Raw genomic sequence first — 26,601 nt, 5'->3', positions numbered from 1 at the left:
CATTAAATTTTAAGCTAAACTGAAGTATTAATTTTAGAAATAAATTTGTTAAAGGCATAATTGTATTAAGAATTTTAAGGGAAACAAGGCTTTAAAAATTAAGGTCAGTTGGCGAAGTTTTATGCTTATTCAAAAAGCATGACATTAGGTTGGTTTTTAATGAAAGACTTCTACCTGTTAATTCAAAGGAAATTATTTGAAGGTAAGTACAAAAGTTATGCATTATTTCAAACGATAGCAGACTGTTGGCAAACACTGAGTGCAGATAAGAATAAAAAGATTAGTTAGACGTTGTAATTCAAGCATATGAACAAAATTTTGAATTCCTTGTAGTAACAAAATGAAGTTCATTGCTATTTTGAATTCTTTAATTTACTGAAAATGTCATTTTTTAGAAAGAGAGAATATATTTTTGAAACATGAAGAACAGCTGTTCTGAGTTCTTCATAGAAATATTTCACAAAATGTCTTTTACTGTAATAATATGATCATATCAACATGCAACACGTTTACTCATATAAGTTAAATCTAAAGCAGCATGTGTCTATTTTAGCTAAAATTACTAAAAAGAAAGTTCTAGAACATATCTTATTAATTGACACTAAAACATGCAAATAAAACATACTATTTTTTTTCAGCTCTTTTACAGGGCAAATATAAGGAGTAGCATATCAATTTGAACTTTTAAATTTATCAAAATGATAATATGAAAGACCTTTCAATAATATCAGACATAAGTTTCTCTTCATAAAACAAAAATACTCTGCAACAGACTAATGCTACTTTTTGAAAAAGAAAATTGCTGTTGAAAGCACATCTTTTAAATTAATGCTATTCTTAGGTCAAATTTAAAAAGTCAAACTATTATGCTTCACTTGCATATATCTGTATAATGATATACACATGCAGATATTGTTTTACTCAAAACATCTTGATTTCAATATATTTTATTATAAAAAGCATCATTTTAGACAAAAAATCTATTACTTTTATAGACATATAATTTAGTATTTCATCTATGAAAAATATATTCTACATACATAATTACTTAATGGGATATTAGAAGGAAATAATCTGAAACCTTTACAGATACAACCATTGGAATTTTACGTAAGAAAAGTATCTTCTACTCCCATAATAACTTGCTATAATAATACAAGCAAATAACCTGTAACGGTTACAGATATATCTGTTGAGATTTTACATGAGAAAAACATGTTCTTTTTACATAATTATTTGCTGTAATATTACACGCAAATAATCTGTAACCATTACAGATATATCATTTGGGATTTTACATGAGAAAAACATGTTCTTTTTACATAATTATTTGCTGTAATATTACACGCAAATAATCTGTAACCATTACAGATATATGGTTTGGGAATTTACATGAGAAAAATATGTTCTACTTACATAACTATATGCTGTGGTATTACAAGAAAAAGATCTGCAACCATTACAGGCAAAACTCTTGTAATGTTACAAAGAAAACACCTGTTTCTGTTACTCAAATAACCCATGGCATTCCAGTTTCCATGAGTTTTCTTAGTAACCTTACAGTTTTTTTTTACAGTGAACTTTTCAACTTTTCCCGTTTACCGATACGCCTTGTACTGAACTTGTGGTTTCTTTTGGGGAGTAAATCTTGAGTACTAGCCAAACGGACTTGCACTCGCTTTCTCCGAGTTTCTTCTACTTTGGAATTTCACTGCCAGCTGAAATAGAACTTCTGATGTTTGCGGATTACGCACTTCGAGAAAATCTTGCGCTGACGGTAGAAGATGCGGTAGAATTATTTCGATAATTTCTTTATCGGGCTTTTTGCCGTATAATAGATTTAAAATATGAACTTTTCTTAAAACGAACTCCGTCAAATCCTCGAAACTGCCTTGGTATTTACTATACAATTTTGTTTCAAGCTTCGCACGATCTTTAACAACTGGAAATACTTTTAGTAACGCAGACTTGAAATTTTCCCAGTTAAGGCCCGTTTCCACTGCTGCGTATGCGTTGCAGTGAGTATGCGTTTCTCCAATCAGCGAGCGAATTCACTTTGATTGACATCTGCAATCCGGTCGGTGTGCGGTGACGGATGACATACGGATGGAGTTCAACAATGTTCAACTTCTATCCGTATGTCTGCGGATGCGTTGGGGTCACGTGGTGAAAAAGGAGCAATCAGTTGCAGTCACTAAAAATTAATGGCGGCAGAAGTAGCGATGAACGCTCGCTAATAAGGAAAGAATGTTTTGCTAAAAAATACTTATTTCTGAATTAACATTATAGCGAGAAATATGCGTGCTGAAAAAGACAGCAATCAGCTGAATTTAGTTAAAAAAAGATAAGAAAAACAAGATAACTGCAACTACAGTACTTGTTCGTTCAAGAAATTCAGTTCAAGGAAATTAGCGCCAAAAATTATAATTCCAAGTCCATTAAATAGCAAAATTTGTTCTGATAATCATATTTTAGTTCTGCATACTTATTTAGCTTTAATGAAAATGAATGTCTGACTATATCAAACTGCTATAGCAAATTAGATATCATTAAAAGATTTGCTATTTTTTCTTTTGAAACAGGTAAAAACTAAAAACGTTGATTATAAATTAAATTTGATAGCCTTTTAAATACTCCAGTTCATTGAAGAGTATGTTAAATTTGTATTTCCCTTTATAAATATATCTTTTTGGATAACGTATATTTGTAAGCACATGAAATATATTTTTAGCAGCCCGTTTAACTTCAATCTGAACGCCACTTTAAAAGATAATGATTTTTGTAAAAATTGTACTAGAAGCTGAAGAACAAACTCTGGTAAATTTTTCAGACGATAGCACACTGAAATAGGACCAAAAAACTGAAGTTTTAAGAATTGATTTAGTTGATGATGTATATAGGCCAAAATATGCATGAGACTCACATGCAATCCTAGCTTAGTGGTAAAGTTGATGGTAAGGATGTTCATTTTTTTTTTTTTTTTTTTTTTTTTTTTGAGTTGTGAGTTTGAATCCCATACGCTTTTTGCACCCTGTCTGCAACTTTCTTACCTTTTTATTCCAATTTGATCTATATTCGTGTTTTATAATTAATTTCTATTATTATATACATTAAATATATTGTTTTATTTATGCTCTTATTTATTTAAATTTTTCCCGCAAAAAAGTTTGAAAATTATATGATACTAATTTAAAGCATATCCTTATTTATAATGAACTGAAGAATCTCTCAATAAAAGACCCTTCTCACGGCCAAATACTTAGGAATATTGTGAGGATTCTGCTTCAGAATATTAGAATATATAGCACCAATTTAAATGAGCTGGGTGGTGATATCAATGATCATTCAAGACAATAGATCTGAAATTCACATTTCCGCTTTGATTACGATTGGTAACATCTTTCAGAAAACTGTAATTTCAAAATCTTACAACTGTTCTATTTGCAAAAAGTGTTTTTCAAATGCCAGCAATTTATAGCATCATTTGAAGAACATACATTCCAATAAAAAGCATATTTCTACTGCTGAAATATTTAATTCCAATTCAGATCATGCATTTTATAAAGTCGTCAATGGTAATTCGATTTCATATACTTTTGCTTCAAAATCCAGTATAACTTCAAAAAAGTTTTAACTGCCCTGATTCTAAAAAAATGTTTCTCAAGTAACAGCAATCTAAAATGTCACTGCATGAAATTGCATATATCACAACAAACAACATTACTCAAAGCAAGTAAAAATAAAGTTTTCCAATTTAAATGCAGTTTATATAGTCGTCAGTTCAACAATAATAAAAATTTATTATTTTCACAATCAGATAGTGCATTTACTGCCCTTGAGTGTTCATCATTAAAAAATTATATAAATGCACATTATGTAATGAAGGTTTTCCAAAGGAAAACTTTTCATTACATTTGCAAATGAAACATGAAATAGTCATTGAAAAAGAAGAGAGAGATTTCTCTGTGTTTAATGATTTCATGTTGTGAAAGGAGAATTTTGAAATGGAAACAATCTAAATTTTTTTAACTTACAAAGAAACATGACCCATTACATGTAAAAGATATTTATTTTGTATGCCATCATTCAGGACATTATTTTATATCTAAAGTGCAAGGCATGGGACATTTAAAAATATAAGGGAGTAACAAAATTAATGCTTATTGCCCAGTAAGCCAGTTTAATAATGGAAAATGTACTGCTTATATAGAAAAACCCATTGTAAGTCATAGAAAGGGTATAGGGCATCTGTCTCTTACAAAATTAGAACGGCAGTTATACCATTCTAATGTTAATTTATGTAACTTAAATTGCTGGAAAAGTATCTTTTGATGAAATTTTAGATAAAATTCAAGATTCTGTATATGATACTGCATCTTTTGACAAAGAATGATTTATGGAATATTGAAAATTCGGTACTCTTCCGTTATCAGAATCAGAAATGTATGCATGTATGGCTGGATGGATGTGTTCATGTATGCATATATATGTGTACATATGAATGTATACATTTCTGAATCTGGTCCCAGTAACAGAAGTGTACCGAAAATTCTTATAATCCACAATCAAATGCTGTAAGGCATAAAAATGATTGTATAAATGTTAATGAAATGCCTGGGGTTAATGAAATTACTAGTGAGGATAACAACTCTATTTTATTTTATAAGCCTTAAAATAGAATTTTAGAAAGTTATCCTGAATTTTAAAATGATGATTTCACATTAATGAAAATGAATGACTCCCAGAGGCACTTTCTTCAAAAGTTGGGATCAGACTATATATGTATAAATGGTACACATAGGTTGAACGGTTACAGAATTGAATTAATCACACTGCTTTTACTTGATGCTTTGCTTCACGGCTTTCCCTGTGCATTTATTATTACAAACAGAAGTGAGCAGGAAGTTTTGTCTGTTTTCTTTGCACATCTGAAAGATAAAGTATGTCAGTTAACACCTGAAGTATTTATGAATATGAATACAAGCTAGTTTTGGCTCACCAGCAGCCGAACGGTAAAGTCACTGAATGCTGGTAGTTTGGTCCGAGGTTCAAGTCCCTCAAACGGGCTGTCTGCATGGGCATTTCCATGTTTTTCCCAATGTGTATACGAGCCAGTTTCCCTTAGAATGTCCTCCACAAAGGCATCCCTCCCCTTAGGCAGATGGCCATCAAGTGCTTTGCCATAATAAAATAAACCAAACCAACAAACTAGTTTTGATTAAAAAGTCTTCCATGAAGGTATTTCCTCCCCCACATGATCTTTGCCATATTCCAGTTCCAACAATCAAATCAACACATTGTTATTTAACTACTTAATTTGAAGATTTTTGGGCCCACCAGCGGCCGAGCGAGCGATAAAGTCGCTGAACACTAGTAGTTTGGTCTGAAGTTCGAATCCCGTGAACGGGCTGGCTGCATGGGCGTTTTCGTGGTTTTCCCCATGTGTAACGTGTATAGGAGCCAGTTTTCCGTAGAAAGTCCTCCACGAAGGCATCCCTCCTCTTAGGCAGATAGCCCTCGAGGCTTTGCCATAATCACACGCACACATTTTGAAGATTTTATAGCAGATTATGAAATATACAATATTATATTGATGCAAAAATATATTTTTTACTCAATTCTGGAGGAGGGGGCAAGTGTTCATTTTCCCGTTTCCCGCAGATTCCTACAGTCTAGCATAGTCAAACCTAAAACATGATAACCCTAAGTAACATATCACCATCATTGGTACGCATTAGAGCAAACAGATCACTAGAATTTGCATATCTTCTATGTCTATTTGCTTCAATATTAACCCCTTAACTGCCGTGGGCGTATATATACGCCTTGCTCAGCCGATGCGTTAACTGCCCCAGATGCGCAGCCGATGCGTTAACTTTGCGAATAATTTTAGGTGTAGCAGCGCAAAGCAAATGATAGCAGTTTGGAAGGACGTATATATACGCCTGGGGCAGTTAACGCATCGGCTGAGCAAGGCGTATATATACGCCCGCGGCAGTTAAGGGGTTAAATCAAAGTCTGTAATAGTTAATGTGAAAGGCTTGAAATAAAGCAGTATGCATGATTGTTTAGAGCTCATATTAGCAATATCATTATTGTTTAGAGCCTGTTCTCTGGAAGTAATTTACAGACTTGCTGGGAATTTTATTAAAAATGATATACTTTTCTGTAGTTGCTGCATAAAAAGTAAAAGCCGTGTGTTGGCCATCCCTGGTGTAGGACGGTAAGGATAAAAATTGCCTTTCTCTCGACATGTTGCAATGCAGTGAATATAACTGAGCTTTAACTTCAAATATCTTGAGTTAGACTTTGTGCAGCAAATGAATGACATATGTGTTATCCCTGTTTCATTCTTACTTTTAAGCAATTCTACTGCAGAATGTAGCTTGAGAGTTATACACCAGAAATATGAAATACTTGTCAGCTGGACTAACACCACAGATTTACACCAGTGGACAGGGCCGTCCCTAGGCCATTGGCTGCCTGTGTACTTTCCTAAGAATACAGTGCCCAAATTTAAAAAAAAAATTCTTAATGATTAGTTGAATTTTTATTTCATACTCACTAAGTACTTATATGTGACAAATTGTATAAAAAGTATTTACATGTGACAAGTACAATGAATTAAAAATATTTAGTCGTGGCATCGCGAGTGTTCAGGTGTTGCATAATTTTACAGCTTAACCGTGCTAGGAACGGCCCCGACAGTGGAAGATAACCATGTTCAAATCATGACAAAATTACTTTGGCAACAACACAATCAACTGGCTATTAAATTGCTGGTGAAGGTTACTTATCAAGTTCCTATAATTAATAAATATCCTTATTCAGGACTTAATTTCTAAACTTAGAAGTGCCAGAACCCTATGCTAAACTGTCAGCAAAGGGGAAGAAAAGTAAATAAATAAATAAAATGACTGTTACAATCATTAATAATTTAAAAATTAAATAGTTAATTAATACCAAATTAATTCATTATTATTTAATTAATATTAATAAGTATCAATTATTTTTAATTAATGATTGTTATTTAATTAAATAAATTATTAAAGTAATTAAAATTAAGTAAAATGTAAAGAGATAAATTAAAATTTAATAAGCGATTTGTAATACAGTTTTACTGCAAAAAATTAAATGTTTGAGATCAAATTTTTGTTCAGTTGCATAAAAGAAGTGCCGGAGCCTTCTTATTTAGGCTATATTTATGATTTATTCCAAAAACTAAGAAGTACCGGAGCCAGGCTCCGGTGCAATTTAAGCTCTGTCTCTATTAACTTTTTAATAAACTTACACATTTAGTCATTATGAATATCTTAAACTTCCATTAAGTTATAAGGTTATTCTTGGTCTAATAATGGAATTTTAGTCTTATAACCCTAATATAATTATCACTTGAGATATTATGACAAAGCTTTATGAAAGATTTTAAAACAACCTTTTTATTTAAACTGAACTTTTAACAAAACAGAGCATGGCCTGAACTTAAAGCATAACCACGGCTAGTGGCGATGCAAATAAATGCGAACAATCAAATAAATGAAAAATGTTGATCAGTAGTCTAAGACTACATAGTTAATTATTAAGCTAGCCACTAATTTACTGGCACATCAGATTAAAGTATCGGTGGCATGAGAACACAAAGCTGATACTTTTAATTATACTAGAGCTGGAAGAATCTGACCATCCAACACAGATGCCAGAAACACTCTCTAAAGATCCAAAATCCTCAATTTAAATAATGGAGGTAGAAATAAGAGGAGAGGTCGTAACTGGTTTTCCTCGTGTACTGCCCTGAAGCAGTAGTGCACCTCTCGTGGAAACCAAACTATTCAGTGACTATCCATTAAGATCAATAGGTTTTAACATAATCGGCGGTAAACATTTTGTAATTACATCGTAAATATACATATAAATATATATTTTTTCTTTTTCCGTAATACTTTAAAGTCATAAGTATGTAAAAAGAAAATATTTTAAAACAATGTTTTATTCTGAGCGGAATTAAATGCTATACTTTCCCAGAAAAGTTTAATTTGAATGAAATATTTTCACAAGTTCTTGTTAATTACATTACAAAGAAATTTTAAGTTAATTTGATTTTATTTGGTTAATGATTACAAAAATTAAGATCAAAGTTTATTATAATACTAAAATCAAAATTATGCATTATTTCTTTCCTATTTACAGAGCTTCTTCCTGAAATACCTTCTCAAATGCAGAATGATTTTTTAGCTTCTGAGGCATCCTTTAAAAATCAGAGTTACTTTATAATTAATGCTCAGTTCGGTTAATTTCAAATTAGAGCAGCTGTTATTTCCATAGTAAAATACGTTAAATATTGCTACTGATTTCCATGTACTTAACTTTCTATGAGTATTTTTGAAATGGATTAAAAAAGTTTATTTTTAATATTGTTTAAAACTTGTAACTGATTTATTACAAAATGTAAGGAAAGAATTCTTTTGATACTTACAGTCAAAAGTCTTTAATCTGGACGTCCATAATCCGGAATGATCTATAATCCGGACCTCAAAGCTACAAACTTTCTGCGCATGCGTCAACACAGAAATTATGGTTTCATATTTTTAATTGTCTAATTTCTGCATGCCATCTTACCAGATTTAAATTTATGATCTATAATCTGGAAAAACCCCTAATCCGGAATCACTGAAGTCCCGACGAGTCCGGATTAAAGACTTTTAACTGTATTATATTTTTTTATATCCTTAATTTCAACAATGCATATTCTAAAAATTATTTTTTACTAATTCCTTAAGTACACATCTGTCTACCTCACTTTTATGTACTTTGTGTGTTTCTGGACAAGTCATGGACACTGCTCATCTGGACATGTGCTCTGCACTTTAATGGTCAATAGCCAGGCATTTGATAGATAAAATTAAGTACACATCTTGTAGACTGTGCTTTACAGCACTTTTTAACAGATTGCTTTCCAGTATGAATAATTGTTGCTGAAATAGCAAATAAAAAATTCCTGCTAAAAAATTTCAATTTATGTTTACAATTAAATGTTAAGGTTATTATATATTTAAATAATATTTATAATCATTATAAATTTAGATATATTTAATAACTAGATTTCTTCACAATAACGTTAACAGGGGTTTATGAAAGAATAAATCCTTCATTTCCAAATACATTTATAATAATTTAATAAATATTTATGTATTTTATGCTTTTAACAAGGATAATGTATACTCATATATTTAATATTTTTCGAAATGTGCAAATCTTAAATTTCTGTGTATTTACTATATTTTTCAAGTAAAGTAATTAACAGTAATGTAGCATATATCAGAATTTTTTACATATGAAATATGTATAAATTGAATGAAAATTAGATGTATTATTTTTTAATATGCACTCAAACATCAGTTTTGCCTTGAAATTCCTCCATGAAGGCATATTTTCCTTTAGGCATATAGCTCTTGCATTCCTTACCTTATTTAAAAAGATTAACCTGACCTATGTGCCTAATTACAAAGTATTTAAACATCCATAATTTTATATTTACACTCAGCCATCAAGTTTCAAACTTTTGACTCAAAACATGTGTTTGGATACATTCATTATGAAACTCAAATTTTTTAGTAAACATATTTTCACGTAGCATTCAATACCTTCCTTGGCGATTATGCCCAGTTTAATAATTCTCTGATAATATAATAAATAACAACTTTCCATTTCACATTTAAACATTAATCTCATTGTCATCGGATCACAATCTTGATTTCCTTACTCTGCATAATATTGCTTCATTTTTTAAAACAGTTAAAACAACTAATTGATCTGAATTCACAAGTGCATACATTATACAAGTAATTAAAAATATATAAATTATACAAATTTTTCACACTTAATACTATTTAGATGTAAGGAAACTGAGGTTTAAAGAGTGTTATATTTTTCCGAAATTTTGACATTTTAAATGTATCTTAAGGTATTTTTCATTTTTTACGCATAACATGAACATTTTGCTAAAATCTATATTTTTGTTATCCAGTAGCTTAGAATTTCCTAAAACAAATTTATAATCAAAATCACTGTTGCAAGTTATTGAAAAATAACCAACACATAATTTTTACATAAATGCCACCAAACTGTACAAAGTACTATCATCCATCCAACAATTGAATGTTTCTTTTATGTAGAAGTGTCCCCCGTTTTCGATTTGTGTTGAACTGTCATGTGTGGAAAAAACACTATCAAAGAGCTCTGGATGTAAAAACAAAAAATACTGCCTCTGGAGACAGTAAGTGAAAATACATGCAAGATCGAAGTACTGTAGGCAGTTCAGGTAGAATGTTATAGCTAACATTCAACCTGAAATGGTCTTTACTAATATCTCAACTATGAACTAGCAATAAAAATGTTGCAAATTTACTAACTGTAGTCTACTACTATACTGTTATGTTACATAATCCTTAGCCATTGAAAGGCTCCTCAATGATAAAATCACGAATATCTGAATTATTAAGTAAACTGCAGCTATGGCTCTTACAGTTATTTTAAAATTAGATACTTCTATTTAAGCTTCATGTCTATTAAGTTCATTTTAAAATCCAGGTTGATGTATGTTTTTTAAGACAAAACACAGAGCATCAATGATAATTCTGAGCACCTCGTTCTCCAGCTGTTACACAGACAGTCGATTCATTGGCAGCAACCATCCAGTAAGATGATGTACATAAAAACACGTTATTCATGGATTGATAAACCTCTTTATTTTAGTACTGAGTAGTGAATCATGTTTAGTTACAGAAAGAATTCTTATACTTTCTTTGTCAACCTTGTCCTTGACATATAATATACCTCTTTTAAAATGGTAAATTATCACAAATAATACTTAGGTATTATTAGCTTGACATTGTAAATATATTGAGAATAACATGATGAATATCAATGTCTAAAGTATTTATTTTTTCCAAAAAGTAACAGTTTTTTCAAAGAAATTGACTTTAATTTTCTTGTTTTCACACTATTGTAATAACAATTTAATGCATTTGTCTCACATGCACGACTTAATGATATAATTAAAATACAGTACAGTCAGGATATATGGAAAAACAGTGCACTTCATTGCTCTTGTACAGATGAAATGTCAATAGTTTAATTCATAGTTGAAATGCCAGATGTAACACCAACTTATCACATAGCTGATGCAACAGAATGTGCTCATATGTGTCGTAAATAAGCTTTTTAATACACTTTAACGCATAAGCTTAGTATAAGCAATAAAGAAATTTCAGGAACAAATAATAGACACTCTCCATCATGGTCCTGTGATTACCTGCTAAGAAATAAACTAGCATAACGTATATTTCCTCATTATTTGCACATGTTTTAGCAATAATTTACAGAAGATAGGCATGCTTAATTAACAACAATCAATAATATTTCATTATTATTTAATGTATATAATTAATTTAATGTTTAATGTATAAAAAGAAATAAACTTTTTTAATGAAAAGTGCACTACTTAATAACTTTCATTAGCAAAAATTTTATTTTTTTATCTCCAAGCATAAATTAATTTTTTTAACAAACACCGATTTATTAATTGAACTGTATTTCACTGTAGATCAAATACAGATGTAATACAATTTCATCCATTCTCAACACATGACGCAAATTTCAAAACCACAAAGTACTTCACGTAAATAAACAAAATTTCACGAAGTGCACGGCAGCATATGCGCAAATTGAGATGCGCACAGGAGGATCAGATCACGATCCCAAAAGTTGCCTTCTCTCCGTAGACGCTAGTCTCCGGATGTGATCAAGGTGACAGCCGGCAACTCCTCAGACGAGGGAGAAAACCCGTTTGGGTTAGTCTATTTCTTATAAGGTCCATGCTTTACACCCCCCTAAAAAGCTCTTTTTTGGTTATATGATGATTACATGCGTATGAATGGGAAAAAACGTAACTTCGGTATATGATATCTACATTATTTACATTTCATATTTACACTTTAGTCTATTTTTTGCATGGTGGTACCTTTTTTCACCACCTTTGAAAAAGCACTACCCAATATTGTATGTTTTGCACATGTACCAGAATCTGTATCAGATGATTCACTATCTGAAGCAATTCATGTAGCACTTTCAGTGCTTCAAAAATGGTAAGCCCTCTCCGATCTGTTTGGAAAATAATTAAAAATCCGAAAAAACAAACTAATATTCTATCTACAATTTAAAAAATTGTAAGCTGTAAAATAAAATTAAATAAACGCCTACAACTCAAAACTACTACACGTAGCGCTAGCGAAACTTTGAACGAAAGCGAAAGAGAAAACTGCTCTAGTGAAAAACCAAACAGCTAACTGATAAAATTACTCTTGACCTTCAGAAAATCACCCCAACAATTTGTTAGTTAATAACCAAACGTCCCCCTCAAAAAGAAAAAAAAAAGAAAGAAAGAGAGAGAGAGAGAAAGAATAAACAGGAAATGAAACACAGATGTAGACCCACCTTTCTGAACTAACAATGAACTAACAGATGACATGCGGAGAAACAAAGAATACAGTCTCTCAGTTGTCCTAGAGTCTTGGTGTGTCCGGTCTGGGCACACCTGTTCTATTTTAAGCAAGATTTCAAGATAAAAATTTAAAACTAATATAGAATAATATAGATTAGCATACAGCCAAAAAATAACATATAAATTTCTTTTCAAACAATTCCTTTTACACCCTAAAAAAATCTGGAAGATTTCTTTCAAAAATAAGGGTCATAAAAAACTAAACATAGTTAAAATATATGGACTGGTTTGCGTTGAGCTACCATCTACTATAGATAAAGAAGGTTCAGAGTAACCTATAGTAACCTTTATATCCTTTTTCATTCAATTTTTCTTGCATACAGAAGGAAATTTTTAGGTATGCCCACAAAGGATTAAGGAATTCTGTTTGCTGCACGCCAAAGACACAGAAATTTCTAAGATAAGTCGATATTTCATTTTTGTACTGCGTAGATTAGATAATATGTATTTCCATTCTCATGTTACTTCCTTGTTTGATTTAAAATGCAGTTTATTGCAATTATATATTTTTGTTTTAATCATATTTTATTGCATTATGTTTCAGACAACATTTAACTGGGAAGGGCATTGCACGTAAACAGGAATTAAGTCACAAAATTGGCAATTTTCACCAAGTGGTACCCTGAAATATAAGTTTCCTATATTTGTGTACAATTATTCCTATTGTGTACAATTATTCCTATTGTGTACAATTATTCCTATTGTGTAATTATTCCTATTGTGTACAATTATCTAACCTCCATAACTCTTCGTTTCATGAACAACAGGCACAACTAGTTTGACTACATTTGGTGTCAGAGACTTAAAATGGCAAAAAACATTGTGTTGTGGTCCTGACGGTAAGGTTTCTAGAGTGTAGAATTTACGAATTATACGGCATAGTACTTTATAAGCTTTGTTTAAATTTTGCCTTTTCTAATTTTTTTGTTAAATTCCTATAGTTATTGCATAACTAAAAAATATTTTTATGTTAAAATGATCAATACAAAATTATTACATTTAAAAAATACCATTGCATATAAAGAATATGATGTTTAACAGGTACGAAAAATAGATCAGATGCAAGACCATAATGGATAAGCAAATTTTCTGAGGAATAAGAGAAGACTTTTGAAAAATGCATCAAAGGATTTTATAACAAAAATAAATACATAAATTAACCCTAAATCTATCAGTAAAATTACCTTCAAAGTAATTTTTAAGTTTTTAAATGAGGGAGAAAATGAATTTCACTATTTATTGAAAGGTTTTTTAATTCAAATAAATTCTCATGCAGTTACATCCACTGCTTTTCACACATATCCAAATAAACTAATAGTACAGTATAAAGTCTGTAATCCGGAAGTCCATTATCCAGAATGATCTATAATCCAGACTTACGCATGCACGTAAAGCGTTTACCCATGCGCACTTCCAATAGTGAAAGAGAAACAAATTTCGATTGACAAGTTAGTCGGTATTCTCGACACAGCAATTACAGAACTTGAACAGTGAAACTTTGTAACTGAACAAGAAATTATGTCTGTTTGTAGAATTAAAGAGAAAGTATTAGCACAAAAAACGAAGCAACTTAACTTACATTGGAAGAAATGTTTAATAAAGTAAAGAAATAAATATTAAGTTTTTTTTGTAAATTTTGATACCCTTTAGATCATAATTGCTCTTTATTTCATAAATTACAGTTTCATATTTTAATTGTATAATTTTTGCATGCCATCTTACCAGATTTAAATTGATGATCTATAATCTGGAATCGCCAAAGCCCCGACGAGTTCGAATTACGGATTTTGTACTGTACTACAGTCAAAAGTTTTAATCCGGACTCGTCGGGACTTCGGCAATTCCGGATTATCGGTTTTTCCGGGTTATAGATCATCAATTTAAATCTGTAAGATGACATGCACAAATTATAAAATTTAAAATATGAAACTGTAATTTATGAAATAAAGAGCAATTATGATCTAAAGGGTATCAAAATTTACAAAGAAAAAAAGCTTAATATTTATTTGTTTACTTTATTAAACATTTCTGTCAACGTGCGCATGCGTAAAGCATACATTACGCATAGTCGAAATTAGAAAATTGCAACCAGAAAACTATTTAATGTGTATTCGTGATATTTATAATGACGAGGAATTTGATTTAAATCATATCAAAGACGGAGTACATCAAGATGAAATACTACATTTAGTAAAGAACGAATTAAATAAAAACATCTGCTCTGAAGATAAGAACAGTGGTGACAGATTAACTTCCAGTTCATTGCGAGCCGCGACGTTTCCTCCCACCCCCGCAGAGCAGCGCGAAATTGATAAACAGATTTCGGAATGGTTAGAAAAAAAGGATATGCCTTTACCCATTTTTTGCAGCAATTTCACTTTTTATTTGATGGACATCGAAACATGCTTTCGCTTTCTAGATCCTTTGGGAGCTCCAGAGTCAGAAATTCTTTTTGACATAATCGAAAGTTCAAGCTTACTTTTATATAATTGCTCTAACAGTCTGCAGATAATAATACACCGGATCCAATTCGAAGATTAAGGAACAACGCAATCTGCAACATTAACTGAAATAGATAATTTTAGCTTATACCGTCAGTTATACATTAAACGCACACGCGTAAATGTATTATGTGCATGCACACACTCATATGCGCAGTCGTAAAGGTCTTACGCACATGCGTCACGCATGCGCAGAAAGTTTGTAGTTTTGAGGTCCGGATTATGGGTGTCTGAATTAACGACTTTTAACTGTATTATGTTTGCTGTTTGCTTATCAAGCAAAAAGTATTAAATTAGAAATAGCACATAATTGAATAAAATATAAAATATTGATAATATATGTAAAAAAAAGTGTCTTGCACCTATAAATACTTATTTAATGCTTTATTTTCTGTTTTCATTTGCTTTGTTATGATTCCCTGTACTCATCAATGTTCAAACATGGTTTATTTTATAGGTTTTTAGTATTTATTTTATGTGAATTGATTGCAAGTAATCTATGAAAATTTTCTCGTACTTTCTTTCTTGCAATGTGTGCTTTCATATCGTAGTGCAATAAAATAAGTCAATGTGTGCTTTCATATCATATTCATAGTTATGTACAGTAATCTTTATCCTTTACATATTAGTAAATATATATCGGAAATTCTATTTGAGATAATCAAAAGTTCAAGCTTACTTTTATAAAGTCGCTCTAACAGTCTGCAAAAAATAATAAGCCGGATCCAATTTGAAGATTAAGGCTACATTAACTGCAATCAGCAACATTAACTGAAATAGATAATTAGATAACTTTAGCTTAGCTTATACCGTCCATTATACATTAAACGTGCATGCGTAAAAGATTTAAACTGACGATCTATAATCCGGAATCGCCAAAGTCCCGACGAGTCCGGATTAAAGACTTTTGACTGTATTTATTATAAATCAAAATGTAAGAATATAAATCCCATAGTTAAAATTTAAACTACTTTTTCTTTGCTATTAATATGACTCATAGTTCAGATGATCGATTTTTAATTTTATCTTCGTTCCCCCCCCCCGCATTTTGTTAAAACTTTTAGCTTACATATGAATCAACATGTTTATCTATTATGTATTGCTCGTTCACAGCTTATTACAATTTCTTAATTTTGTAGTAAAAATGTTAATTTTAAAATGTCCTAAAAATGTGGAATAGCTATTATGAAAATTGGCAATACTGTTGATTTCATAGTACACATACTATTAACTTAAAAATACTTCTTCGTTTTTTTTTTGGGGGGGGGGACTTTGCTTTAGTTCTTTGCATGGTTACAGGTTTCATTCAAAATTGAAACCAACTAAAATGACAATTTGATGAGCTACTGATTTTTAAAGAACATGCAAAACTATAAAATTTTTTATTTGTAATTGTATTTTTGTAAAAAAATAACATTTGATGAATTGATAATTTTTCCAAAACATGACATACTGGCTCGTAATCTACACTTTTACCGAGTGCTGCTAAACAACCTCTACAGGGGCACAGCTAGAGGGGGGATATGTCCCCGGGTGCAGAATCCAAGGGGTGCCAAACTGATGTTACGACATTTTAGAATTAAATGTTTTCCATCCTTGGCAAGCTGTAGGGGAGGCGAAATCTTCAGTTGTCCCTGGGTGCTGAAAACCCTAGCTACGACTCTGAACCTCTATAATAAAATTTATTTCTTTTATAAAGCAGACAAAATATAAATATGCCCTTCTGTTAAAATATTTCAAATTCTTGTTACATATATTGTCCCAGAAGAAAGGAAAGAAAATTCAAGATAAATTAATATTCAATGTTTAATTTGAGCAATGCATCATATAAAAATGACTATAAATATATTTCTAATTTTTAAAATATAAAAAGAATCAATTGAAAATTTTTAGATATAAATTTAGCAAACAATAGAAATAATTTGTCTTGTACTTCATGTGAAGTCTGTTACCTTGAGATTATTTGTTGGTCTGCTTTTACTAATGACTGTAAAAAGCACGATTTTGGTAACTCTCCAGAAGAAAAATACGAAGGTTTAAGAATTCACTATTTTATTAGATAAATACAATTTATTTATTCAATTCAGAAGTAATATTTTCTTTTTTAAATATTTTCATTTGCTTTATATGAAGCTTTGTACTTACATCTTTTGTTCCTGTAAAATTTCACATTATTATGACCTAAGTCAACAACATGCACATCCCTGTGGCCTTTTACCTCTCTAAATAGGCAAATGTATATTAATAACATATTTGCATGTAAAACTGATAAAAATATTACACATGCACAATGTCCCACTATACTCGTAATGCACATATCTTTTGAAATTCGGGAATGTGGCCTCGAAAGCCTTGGAAAAAGGAGACAATATAAGGTAATAAAATTTACAAACAAGGCAAGAAGCCATTTACTAGAACAATCACAAGGAAAACCTTTGAAAATTATAATGGCAGCATTAGACTGAAAAAGTGAAATTTAACAAAGATATTGCAGTAGATTTCTGCCTTGATTACAACAAATTTTCCGCATCATTAAAGCAAAAGGGATCAGGACAGTTGAACAAAAGAGGACTTTTTGCACATTCATACAGACGATTCATCAGATAAGACAATCAGTAATGGAGGTTCTGGAGTATTTCTGACTACCCAAGGTGACACGACTTATAAACACAAAAACTCACACTGGAGCCACAGTCTCTAATTTCCCTAGCGAGCTTCTGGCAATAGCGAAGGCACTTGACATGTATACATCCCTTCTGACTTCTGAGCAAGGAAAAAAAATTGTCATCATCCATGATTCAAAGACAGCTCTACATGCAATCTGGGATGGAAGCTCTCAGATCACAAATGGGATCCACTTTAGCCTCAACATTCTTCATAAGTTAAATAATGTATACATTCTGCCAACGCACGTCAACATCACAGGTAACAAGAATGTTCATAAATTGGCAGAAAAGGCTTGAAATCTCAACAATAATAATAATTTAAATGTCACCCTTTTCGATGTAAATGCCACAGTCAAATACACATTAAAGGAACTTTCAATTCCAATAAAGCACCAGCTCCATAACATCAATGCAGATCAACTTAAAACCATCGTGAGACTTCGTGAAACTGGCCCTCACAGAGGATTGAAAAATGACAAAGAGGATAAGAAAACCTACAGAAACTGTGATAACTGCCTGGACACAGAACTGACAATTGCACACACTGTTGAGTGTCTGGCCTCAAATGGTAAAAATTGGGTCTTGTTTAAGAGACCAAACCTCTATGATGATAAGATTTTGCAGATTGGCAGGGCTGTCATCTTCGACCATGGCAGTACTTGAATAAGCTTTATAATAGACTCGACAACATACATCTTTTGAAATTACATTTGCAAATAAATCCCTCCAAACACATCACTAGTTTTCAATAACACGAATATACAGCTTCTAATTAGTATGCATAAGCATATGTCTGTTTAAATTACTTTTGCGTGTAAATGATTTATTACATATACCACATGCATATTCTTTTCCACCAGTATGAATCAGCAAATGTACATTTAAGTCGTGTTTTCGCCCGAATGACTTATTACATGCATGGCACGGATATCTCTTCTTACCAGTGTGGGTAACCAAATGTACATTAAAGTCATATTTTCGTGGAAATACCTTATTACATAACTGGCATGCATATCGTCTCACATCAATATGAATAAGCAGATGGTTGTTTAAGTCACACCTACGCCTAAATGACTTATTACATTCATTACATGGAAAATGTTTCCGACCAGTATGCATATCCATATGCTGTTTTAAATGACTTATACGTAAAAATGATTTATCACATATACTACATATGTGCACTTTCTTTGCAGTGTGTGTAAGCATGTGTCTGTCTAATGCATGTTTCAATGCAAATAATTTGCAACATACTTCACATTTGTATGGTTTCTCCCCAGTATGTGTAAGCATATGTCTGTCTAACACGTGTTTATATGCAAATGGTTTATAACATTCATCACACTGATATGGTTTCTCCCCAGTGTGTTTAAGCATATGTGTGTTCAAGTTACTTTTGCCAGCAAATGACTTGTTACACATATCACATATATGATGTTTCTCCCCACTGTGTGTACGCATATGCATCTTTAAATTACATTTGAATGTAAATGATTTATTACATATATCACATGCATGTTTCTCATTGGTGTGAACAATCATATGCTTTTTTAAGTAACTTCTGTGTGGAAATGACTTATCACACATACTACATACATGTACTTTCTCATCAGTGTGAATAAGCACGTGTGTGTTTAACCTTCTTTTATATGCAAATGACTTCTTACAAATATTGCATGTATGAGGTTTCTTACCAGTATGACTTAACAGATGCATCTCTAGCGAACTTTTCCGTGCCTTATTACATATAGGTTCCTCTGAAGTATGAATAAGCTTATGTTCACTTAAATCAGTCTTAAGCATAAATGATTTTCCACATTTACAACACTGATGAGCTTTGTCATCACTGTGTATGAGGACATGTTCCTTCAAAAGACGTGCATATGCATACTGCTTACCACATACCACACATTCATGTTTTTTTTCATCTGCATGGTTCAGCATATGCCCCTTTAAGTACCCTTTTTTCACAAATGTTTTTGAACATATATCACATTTATGTAGCAATTGATCCATGCTCCTAAATGTATCTGACTCTATGATGTTGCCAAGGAAAGGCGTTCTTATATGCATTACGTTGATATGTTTCGTTTCATGTTTACGATATTCATGCTTCAGTACATCATTGTTTAGGAATTATTTCAATTAATTCTTCATGTCACAGCGTTTTAAATATTTACGGCATGAATCAGGGTTATACGACCATATGGGCAACACTCAATCTGTTTTCATTTAGTATTATTTAAATCCACAAAATATTTTCCTTCATTAATTAAGTATGCACAACAATGCTATATGTGCATCATCACAACATCTGGTTAAAATGCGGTTTAGCCCACTGCTTGGCGATTGTTTCTCAATGGGCAATAAACACGCCAACATGGCTAACCCATGGAGGTAGGAAAGGGAAGAGGGGCCAACCCGCGCTAAAAGTGAAGCACTGCTTTGAAGCTTGGGTCACCAGATGGGGTGTTCTTTGTTTACATTCACAAGCTCGCTTGACAAGATTCTGATAGTATTTCGACTAAGGCTCCTATATACCAGGCTGAATCATCAGGCATTCGCGATCCCAAGTGGGAGATTTAATGGCGGCTGTGTAGTTACGGTGCAACAATTTTTTGTGTTTTTTTGTGTAAAATGGGCGGATGTGCAGCTATTAATTGTTCAAATCATTCACGGAAAGGTCATACATTGGTAAAATTTCCTAAAAATGAAGAAAGGAGAAAAATATGGGTAAATAATTGCCGAAGAGACAATTGGAAACCTGGTCCAGGCGCTGAACTTTGCTTAGTAAGTATAATGTTAATTACGCCTTCATTTAGAGTTTATATCTTCTCTGATGTTTATAATGTGCAAGTAAAGTGAAATTCTTGTGTACAATAACCTGAGTATCTGCTAATTTCTGTAATAATAGCTATAATTAAATTAGTCTAGGGTTAATGTACCCGTCGCCAAACATCGCCAATGTAGATGTTTTGAATGTGGAAAAGAAATTTCTCTTCTAATATAAAGCGCGGATTTTATTTTCCTGTGCTAATTGTGGAATTTATACTAATGTAACATGAAAATCATAAGCATATTGAAATTTATTAAAAAATAAATAATAATTTGGAAAGTCAAGATAAAATCTGAATGTTTGCTAAAGATATATGTAACATTATACTATAGTTGCAATATCGTTGGAATGATATATAATTTTTTTATTTTATAATCAATATTGTTAAAAAGTTAGATGAGTTGTTTATGCACGGTGCCCACTACTGTTTCTTGGTTAAAATAACTTCCAGAATTTTGACATTGACATCTAAAGTCAATAGGAGAATAAATTGAATAGTGTGAGACAAAATATATATAATCTGACTTCAATAATTGCAAGGATTGTGCAAGTTTATTTATAATCACAGTATTATACAATTTGGCAGTGGAGTAAAGATTTAGAATGAATGCAGAACATTCAAATTAGTATTTTCTTGTTTCTAATTATAGAAATATAGTCTATTTTCCAGTATAAAAGTTTTACTTAAAAGTATGGGAAAGCAGATTTGTTTCATGCATGATCTTTATAATACTGGTATGAAATGAATGAATTTTAATCTGTAAACAATTTTTTGTTAATATTGAAATGCGTTTCTTTGGGTACATTTTTAGGCACTTGTGGATCATGTCAGACAACATGCAATAGAAAAAAGATGTCCGTGTGCATAAATTTTCCCATTGTGTTACTTCATTTTATCTAAATTTCAAGGATAATTCTTTTCATTTTTATATGGCATGTTATCAGTATAAAGGCTAGTGAAAATAAATTGGTATGTGTATCTGTTTTTGAAGTGTAATGCTTAAATAAAAAGATGGTGTGTGTTTCTTCATTTAAACAAAATTTCAAGGATAGTGTTTTTCAGTGTTTGTTATTTCTCAATGTAAAAGGTAACAAGGGGAAAAAAAAACTGGTATGGTATATCTGTTTTTTAAGCATGATAATTTTATTTATTTCTTTAGTGATGCATATATAGAGAGAGAAGGTGTTTGGTCCAACTGAAGTTATAATAAATCTAATTTTACTAGATCTCTCCCTCCCCTCAGGTGTAGAAAATTTTCAAGTGCAGAAAGTTTATTTGCAGAATTAATTCATTTCTGATAAACTTATTATCATTAATTTTTTATGTAACATGTTATTAAGTTACACATTTGACTACTGTGTAATAAAATTGTATTTAGGGAAAAAAATTAACTATAATTTTGCATCTGGTGACTAATATCATATGCTTCTAAGAATATTACTTTAACTTTTTCCATAATTTTTGTATTTCAGGAACATGAAACTGTTATTTTGATATACTTAAATAATAAAAGTGTGTATCTGAATCAATTAATGGATATATCGCTTCTAATAATTCATAAAGTATGTTAAAATATAGGTAAATAATTTGGTGCAGAATTCAAATTTAGGGTTTAAAATATAGTGAATTATAAGACTAAATGATTTTTATTGTCATGATTTGCCTGGGCTTAAGAATGTACTTTTCGCCCGGTGGAAATTGTCATCAAACTGTCCTGAACAGGCTTTTTGTTGATAATAACTTCCAGGCTTATCAGTACCTCTTTTTGAGTGGAGGGTATGCAAATATAGTACCCAATTTAAATTACATTGTGATTGTAATAATATTGTGGTATTAAATAAGTGATTATAATTACAATTTAGGTAATTGCATTGTAATTATATTACATTGTATCTGTGAACTCTTAATTTCATTACTTTATGCAATTATGTTGTAAGTGCATAATCTAATTGCAATAATATAATCTATTCGCAATTACAAAATAATTATAAATGCAGTTACATCTTAAATAGAAGCCATTTTAATACTTTTAAATTTTCGCAAGATAACTTCCCATTAAGGTTCATTTGGAGGAAACTATGCAAATACTAAAAAAGAAGTTATGCAATTTACATATTTTGTACAGTACTTTCTTGTTATAATGCTGTTCAATATATCTTCAATACTTTTGTAAATTTAACGACATTCTTTGCAATCACTGTGGTGCTTTAAAAAAAAGTTTCTTAGTTATGCTTTCTAATAAGAATGGGTTTAAAATTAAGTATTATGTATAATAACTAGCAGTTAAAAAAACTTGACTGCATGAAAATGCTGTTGCTGTGTAAAATAAAAAATAAGCTTTCTTTTATGCTTTGAAATGAATTACATGTGGTTAAGTCGTCTTTTTACAATTTAAGAATGTGGTTAACACACATTCTTAAATTGGACAGGTTTTATCTAAATTATTAGTATAAAATATATAAACTATGAATTATTTTGTAACATAACTCAAATTACAAAATTCATTCTATATATGTTCAAAGTTATTATCTTTTATGGAATAACTGTTTTTTAATTTAGGTAAAAATTGGATTTTTAGAAGTATTACAAATACAATGCAACACAAAGGTGATCTGATTGAAGAGGAAGGACTTTTTATTACGGTTTCTAGTTCGTATTTATATTACATTTGATGAAAAGCATCCAAAACACAGAATGCTGTACTTTCTTCTTCCATATATGTTATGAAATATTTCACACATTTAAAAGAAAGTGTTTCTTCAGAATCTTGCACAATTATTTCCATATACCTCAGACTTAAATGACAACATATTCTTAAGTTATTTTTTTAGTATGAATTTACAGTGTTTTTAAGGAAATTTTTGTTAAAATGTCATTTAGATAAATTTATTTGCACACTCTACGCTTTAACTATTTCCCCATTTGACACTATTGAAAGTTTTTATTCAATTTTAGTCTGCTAACGAAACTGAAACATCTAAAGAATAAGTTATTTTGAATATGTTTACAAAATATACACGAAATTTTTATTTAAGTGAAAACGTCTATATACTATTCGAGAATTAATAAATTATCCGAAAAGTTTATATGCGCTGAATGCCGCGCGTCTATAAAATAAATCTTTAAAAAAACAGCAGACATTCAGCCAGCGTGTGCGATAAACGCGCCAAAATTGGCAGCGCGTTCACTCCCTCGCCAAGAGAGAAAAGTTGGTGATTCAGCCTGGTTTAGAGGAGCCTTAATTTCGACACACGACAGTTCCATAGAAATCGAAAAAGGGACACTTTCGCATGAAAGAAACATTCATAGTGTGATGGATAATAGAAATTTGTATAGTTTAGTGACATTTACGCAAAAATCACATCTTGGTTATTTTTCGATAACTAACAACAGCGATTTTGATTATGAATTTGTTTTATAAAATTATAAGCTGTTGCACTACAAAAATATAGATTTTAAGAAAAATGTTATGCTTAAAGAATGAAAAATACCTTACGGTACATTTAAAATTGTATACGTCTTTCGATACCCTTGACAGAGTATTCGATACTTTTATTTTATTTTCCAAACGTCAAAATGTTTTAAATAAAACAAATTTTTTTCACATCCATATATTATTGTAACATGTACCTTTTAAAAATTTTTAGAGGAGAGGCTTTACTGCTGCTCATTTTAAACTTATCGTTTTAATTTTATATATCTGAAAAATAATCACTTTGGGCTTACACGTTTTATAAATATAAAATTATGTATGTTAAAATATTTGTAATTATTCACATAGGTCAGATTAAGTTTTTATTAAATAGAGTAACGCATCCAAGGGCTATCTGCCTAAAGAGAGAGATGCCATCGTGGAGGAATTCTGAAGAAAAACTGACCTTTGAGTGGGTATTAAAAATAATACTTATAATTTTCATTCAAATTATATTCATATATATTTTCATGTAAAACTTTCGGGTGTATGCTAAATTAGTGTAAATTACTTTACACGAAAAATATAGTGAATGTACAGAAATTAAAGATTTGCACATGCCAGAAATGAATAATAGGAAATATGTATGAGTATTTATGCATGTGCTTGCAAAAATCATGTATCTGCCTTTGACAAAATACTTAAATATTCATTAAATTATTTATAAATGTATTTGAAATGAAGAATTTATTCACTTATAAACAACTGTGAAAGTACTGTGAAGAAATCTAATGATTAAATGTATCTAATTTATAATGATTATAAATGTTATTTAATATATAATAACCTAAATATTGAATTGTAAACATAAATTGAAATCCTGTTGACAAATACGTTGTAAAACTATTTAAGCAAGAATTGTTCGTATTGGAAAGCAATCTGTTAAAAGGTATTGTAAAGCAAATGCTATGAGATGCGCACTTAAGAACGTAATAAAGAGTTTTGGAATATGTATTGTTGAAATGAAGGGTAAAAAAAAAATCTAATAAGTATAATTAAAAGAATTATTCTCCTTACATTTTATAATAACTCAGTCACAAGTTTTAAATAATACTTAAAAAAAAAAAAAAAACTTATTTTATTCCCTTTCAGAAATGTTCAGAGAAAGTCAAGTGCTATTTAATTCCTAATAATTCTCTAATTTAAAATGAACTGAATAGAGCATTAATTATAAATTGACTTACATTTTTCGATTTAAAAGAAGCCAAAAAATCATGTCATATTTAAGAAAGTATTTTAGGAAGAAGCTCTATAAATAGAAAAGAAATAATGCATAATTTTAATATTAATAATACAATAAACTTTGATCTTAATTTTTGTACCTTAACCGAATAAAATCGAATTACCTTAATTTTTTTTTTCTAATGTAATTAACGAAAGCTTGTGAAAATATTTCATTCAAATTAAACCATTCTGAGAAAACTGTCCTGTGAAAAGTATAGCATTTAATTCCGTTCAGAATGAAATGTTGTTTAAAAATATGTTGTTTTCACATACTTAGGACTCTGAAGTCTTGTAGAAAAAGAAAATATATACATTTATATGTATATTTACGACGTAATTACAAAATATTTACATCCGAACGCGTCAAATCCCATAGAACTCAATGGTAAATGACCCAATGTTTTGTTCACCACGTAGGGATCGCCGGTGCTTCAGAGCAGGGTACGGGAGAAACTTGTTTAGGGCGACTCCATCTTACTTCCTTACCTCCATGGGCTTACCCGATGTTGACCCCCGATGTTTTGAAGAGTTTTACAGAATTCCGCAAATCGGAACCCGGAAGTGTGTTCTACGTCATCACCGGATATGTACCTTTGATATCTCCGTTGGCAACAAAGATTGGCGAGCATTTGGCGTTATTTTTTTCCCGTAAATTTTTCCGCGAGGTCAAGATTTGGCGCTGACATGATATTCGCGTCATGGACGCCAAGAGCGACAGACGTGCGAGCTCTGAGCTCCGCAATGCAAAAACGGAAACCTCGAATACGGCGCCGCCAGCTGGCAATCTCTCGACTTCTCAACCACTTCAAGTTCAAACGGACATGGACACGCACTCAACTCCTCCAGCCTCTCCTTCTGCTCTCGAACTCTCGAAAAGCGCTCTACAGATTTACGCTCTGAAGACCAGACACACGGATCTACTGTTTGACATACAACGATTACAATGATCAGAAACTCCCAACAAAGAATTGATGATGAAGCAACTACAGGATGAGGGTGAGAAAATTTTATTTTCTTTACACACACTTTGCACCAGACTCAATATTAATCTTTTCGCCCTACCTGCAACAGAGGAAGAATTCATTAGAGAATTTCAAAAAACCACAATAGCATCTGACCCTGAAACCAAAAAGCCTAAATCTAACTCACCCTCATCCTCAGACCCACACAAAGAAAATTCTAAGCCTGACACCAAAAAGAGAACCAGACTTGTCGACAGTGACGGCTTTGCAGTCCCCCCCCCAACACTTGATTGCAAAGAAACTACCCAGCACTAACGATAATACTAACAACATTCCAATCACAAATTCTTACACAAACATACAAAACGTTTCAGAAAACA

At 31.1% G+C, this 26,601-nt stretch overlaps 1 protein-coding gene across 1 annotated transcript; it reads right to left on the bottom strand.

Annotated features, from left to right (window-relative positions):
• Positions 1–14,555: 14,555 nt before the first annotated feature.
• LOC146999361 (uncharacterized) lies at positions 14,556–26,163 on the bottom strand. Its single transcript, XM_085822552.1, has 2 exons — positions 19,421–26,163; positions 14,556–15,831 (listed from the first exon to the last, which is right to left on the bottom strand). Exons 1-2 carry the CDS (start codon positions 19,797–19,799, stop codon positions 15,809–15,811), a joined length of 402 nt encoding a protein of 133 aa, XP_085678678.1. The 5' UTR covers positions 19,800–26,163; the 3' UTR covers positions 14,556–15,808.
• Between the last annotated feature and the right edge of the window lie 438 nt (positions 26,164–26,601).

The sequence above is a fragment of the Stegodyphus dumicola genome, chromosome 1 (genome assembly GCF_044657685.1).
Source record: "Stegodyphus dumicola isolate Sdum_Otavi_A_Nest chromosome 1, ASM4465768v1".
Lineage (NCBI taxonomy): Eukaryota > Metazoa > Arthropoda > Arachnida > Araneae > Eresidae > Stegodyphus > Stegodyphus dumicola.
Note: the sequence above shows the minus strand (reverse complement) of the source record. Positions and strands in the feature narration are given on the sequence as shown.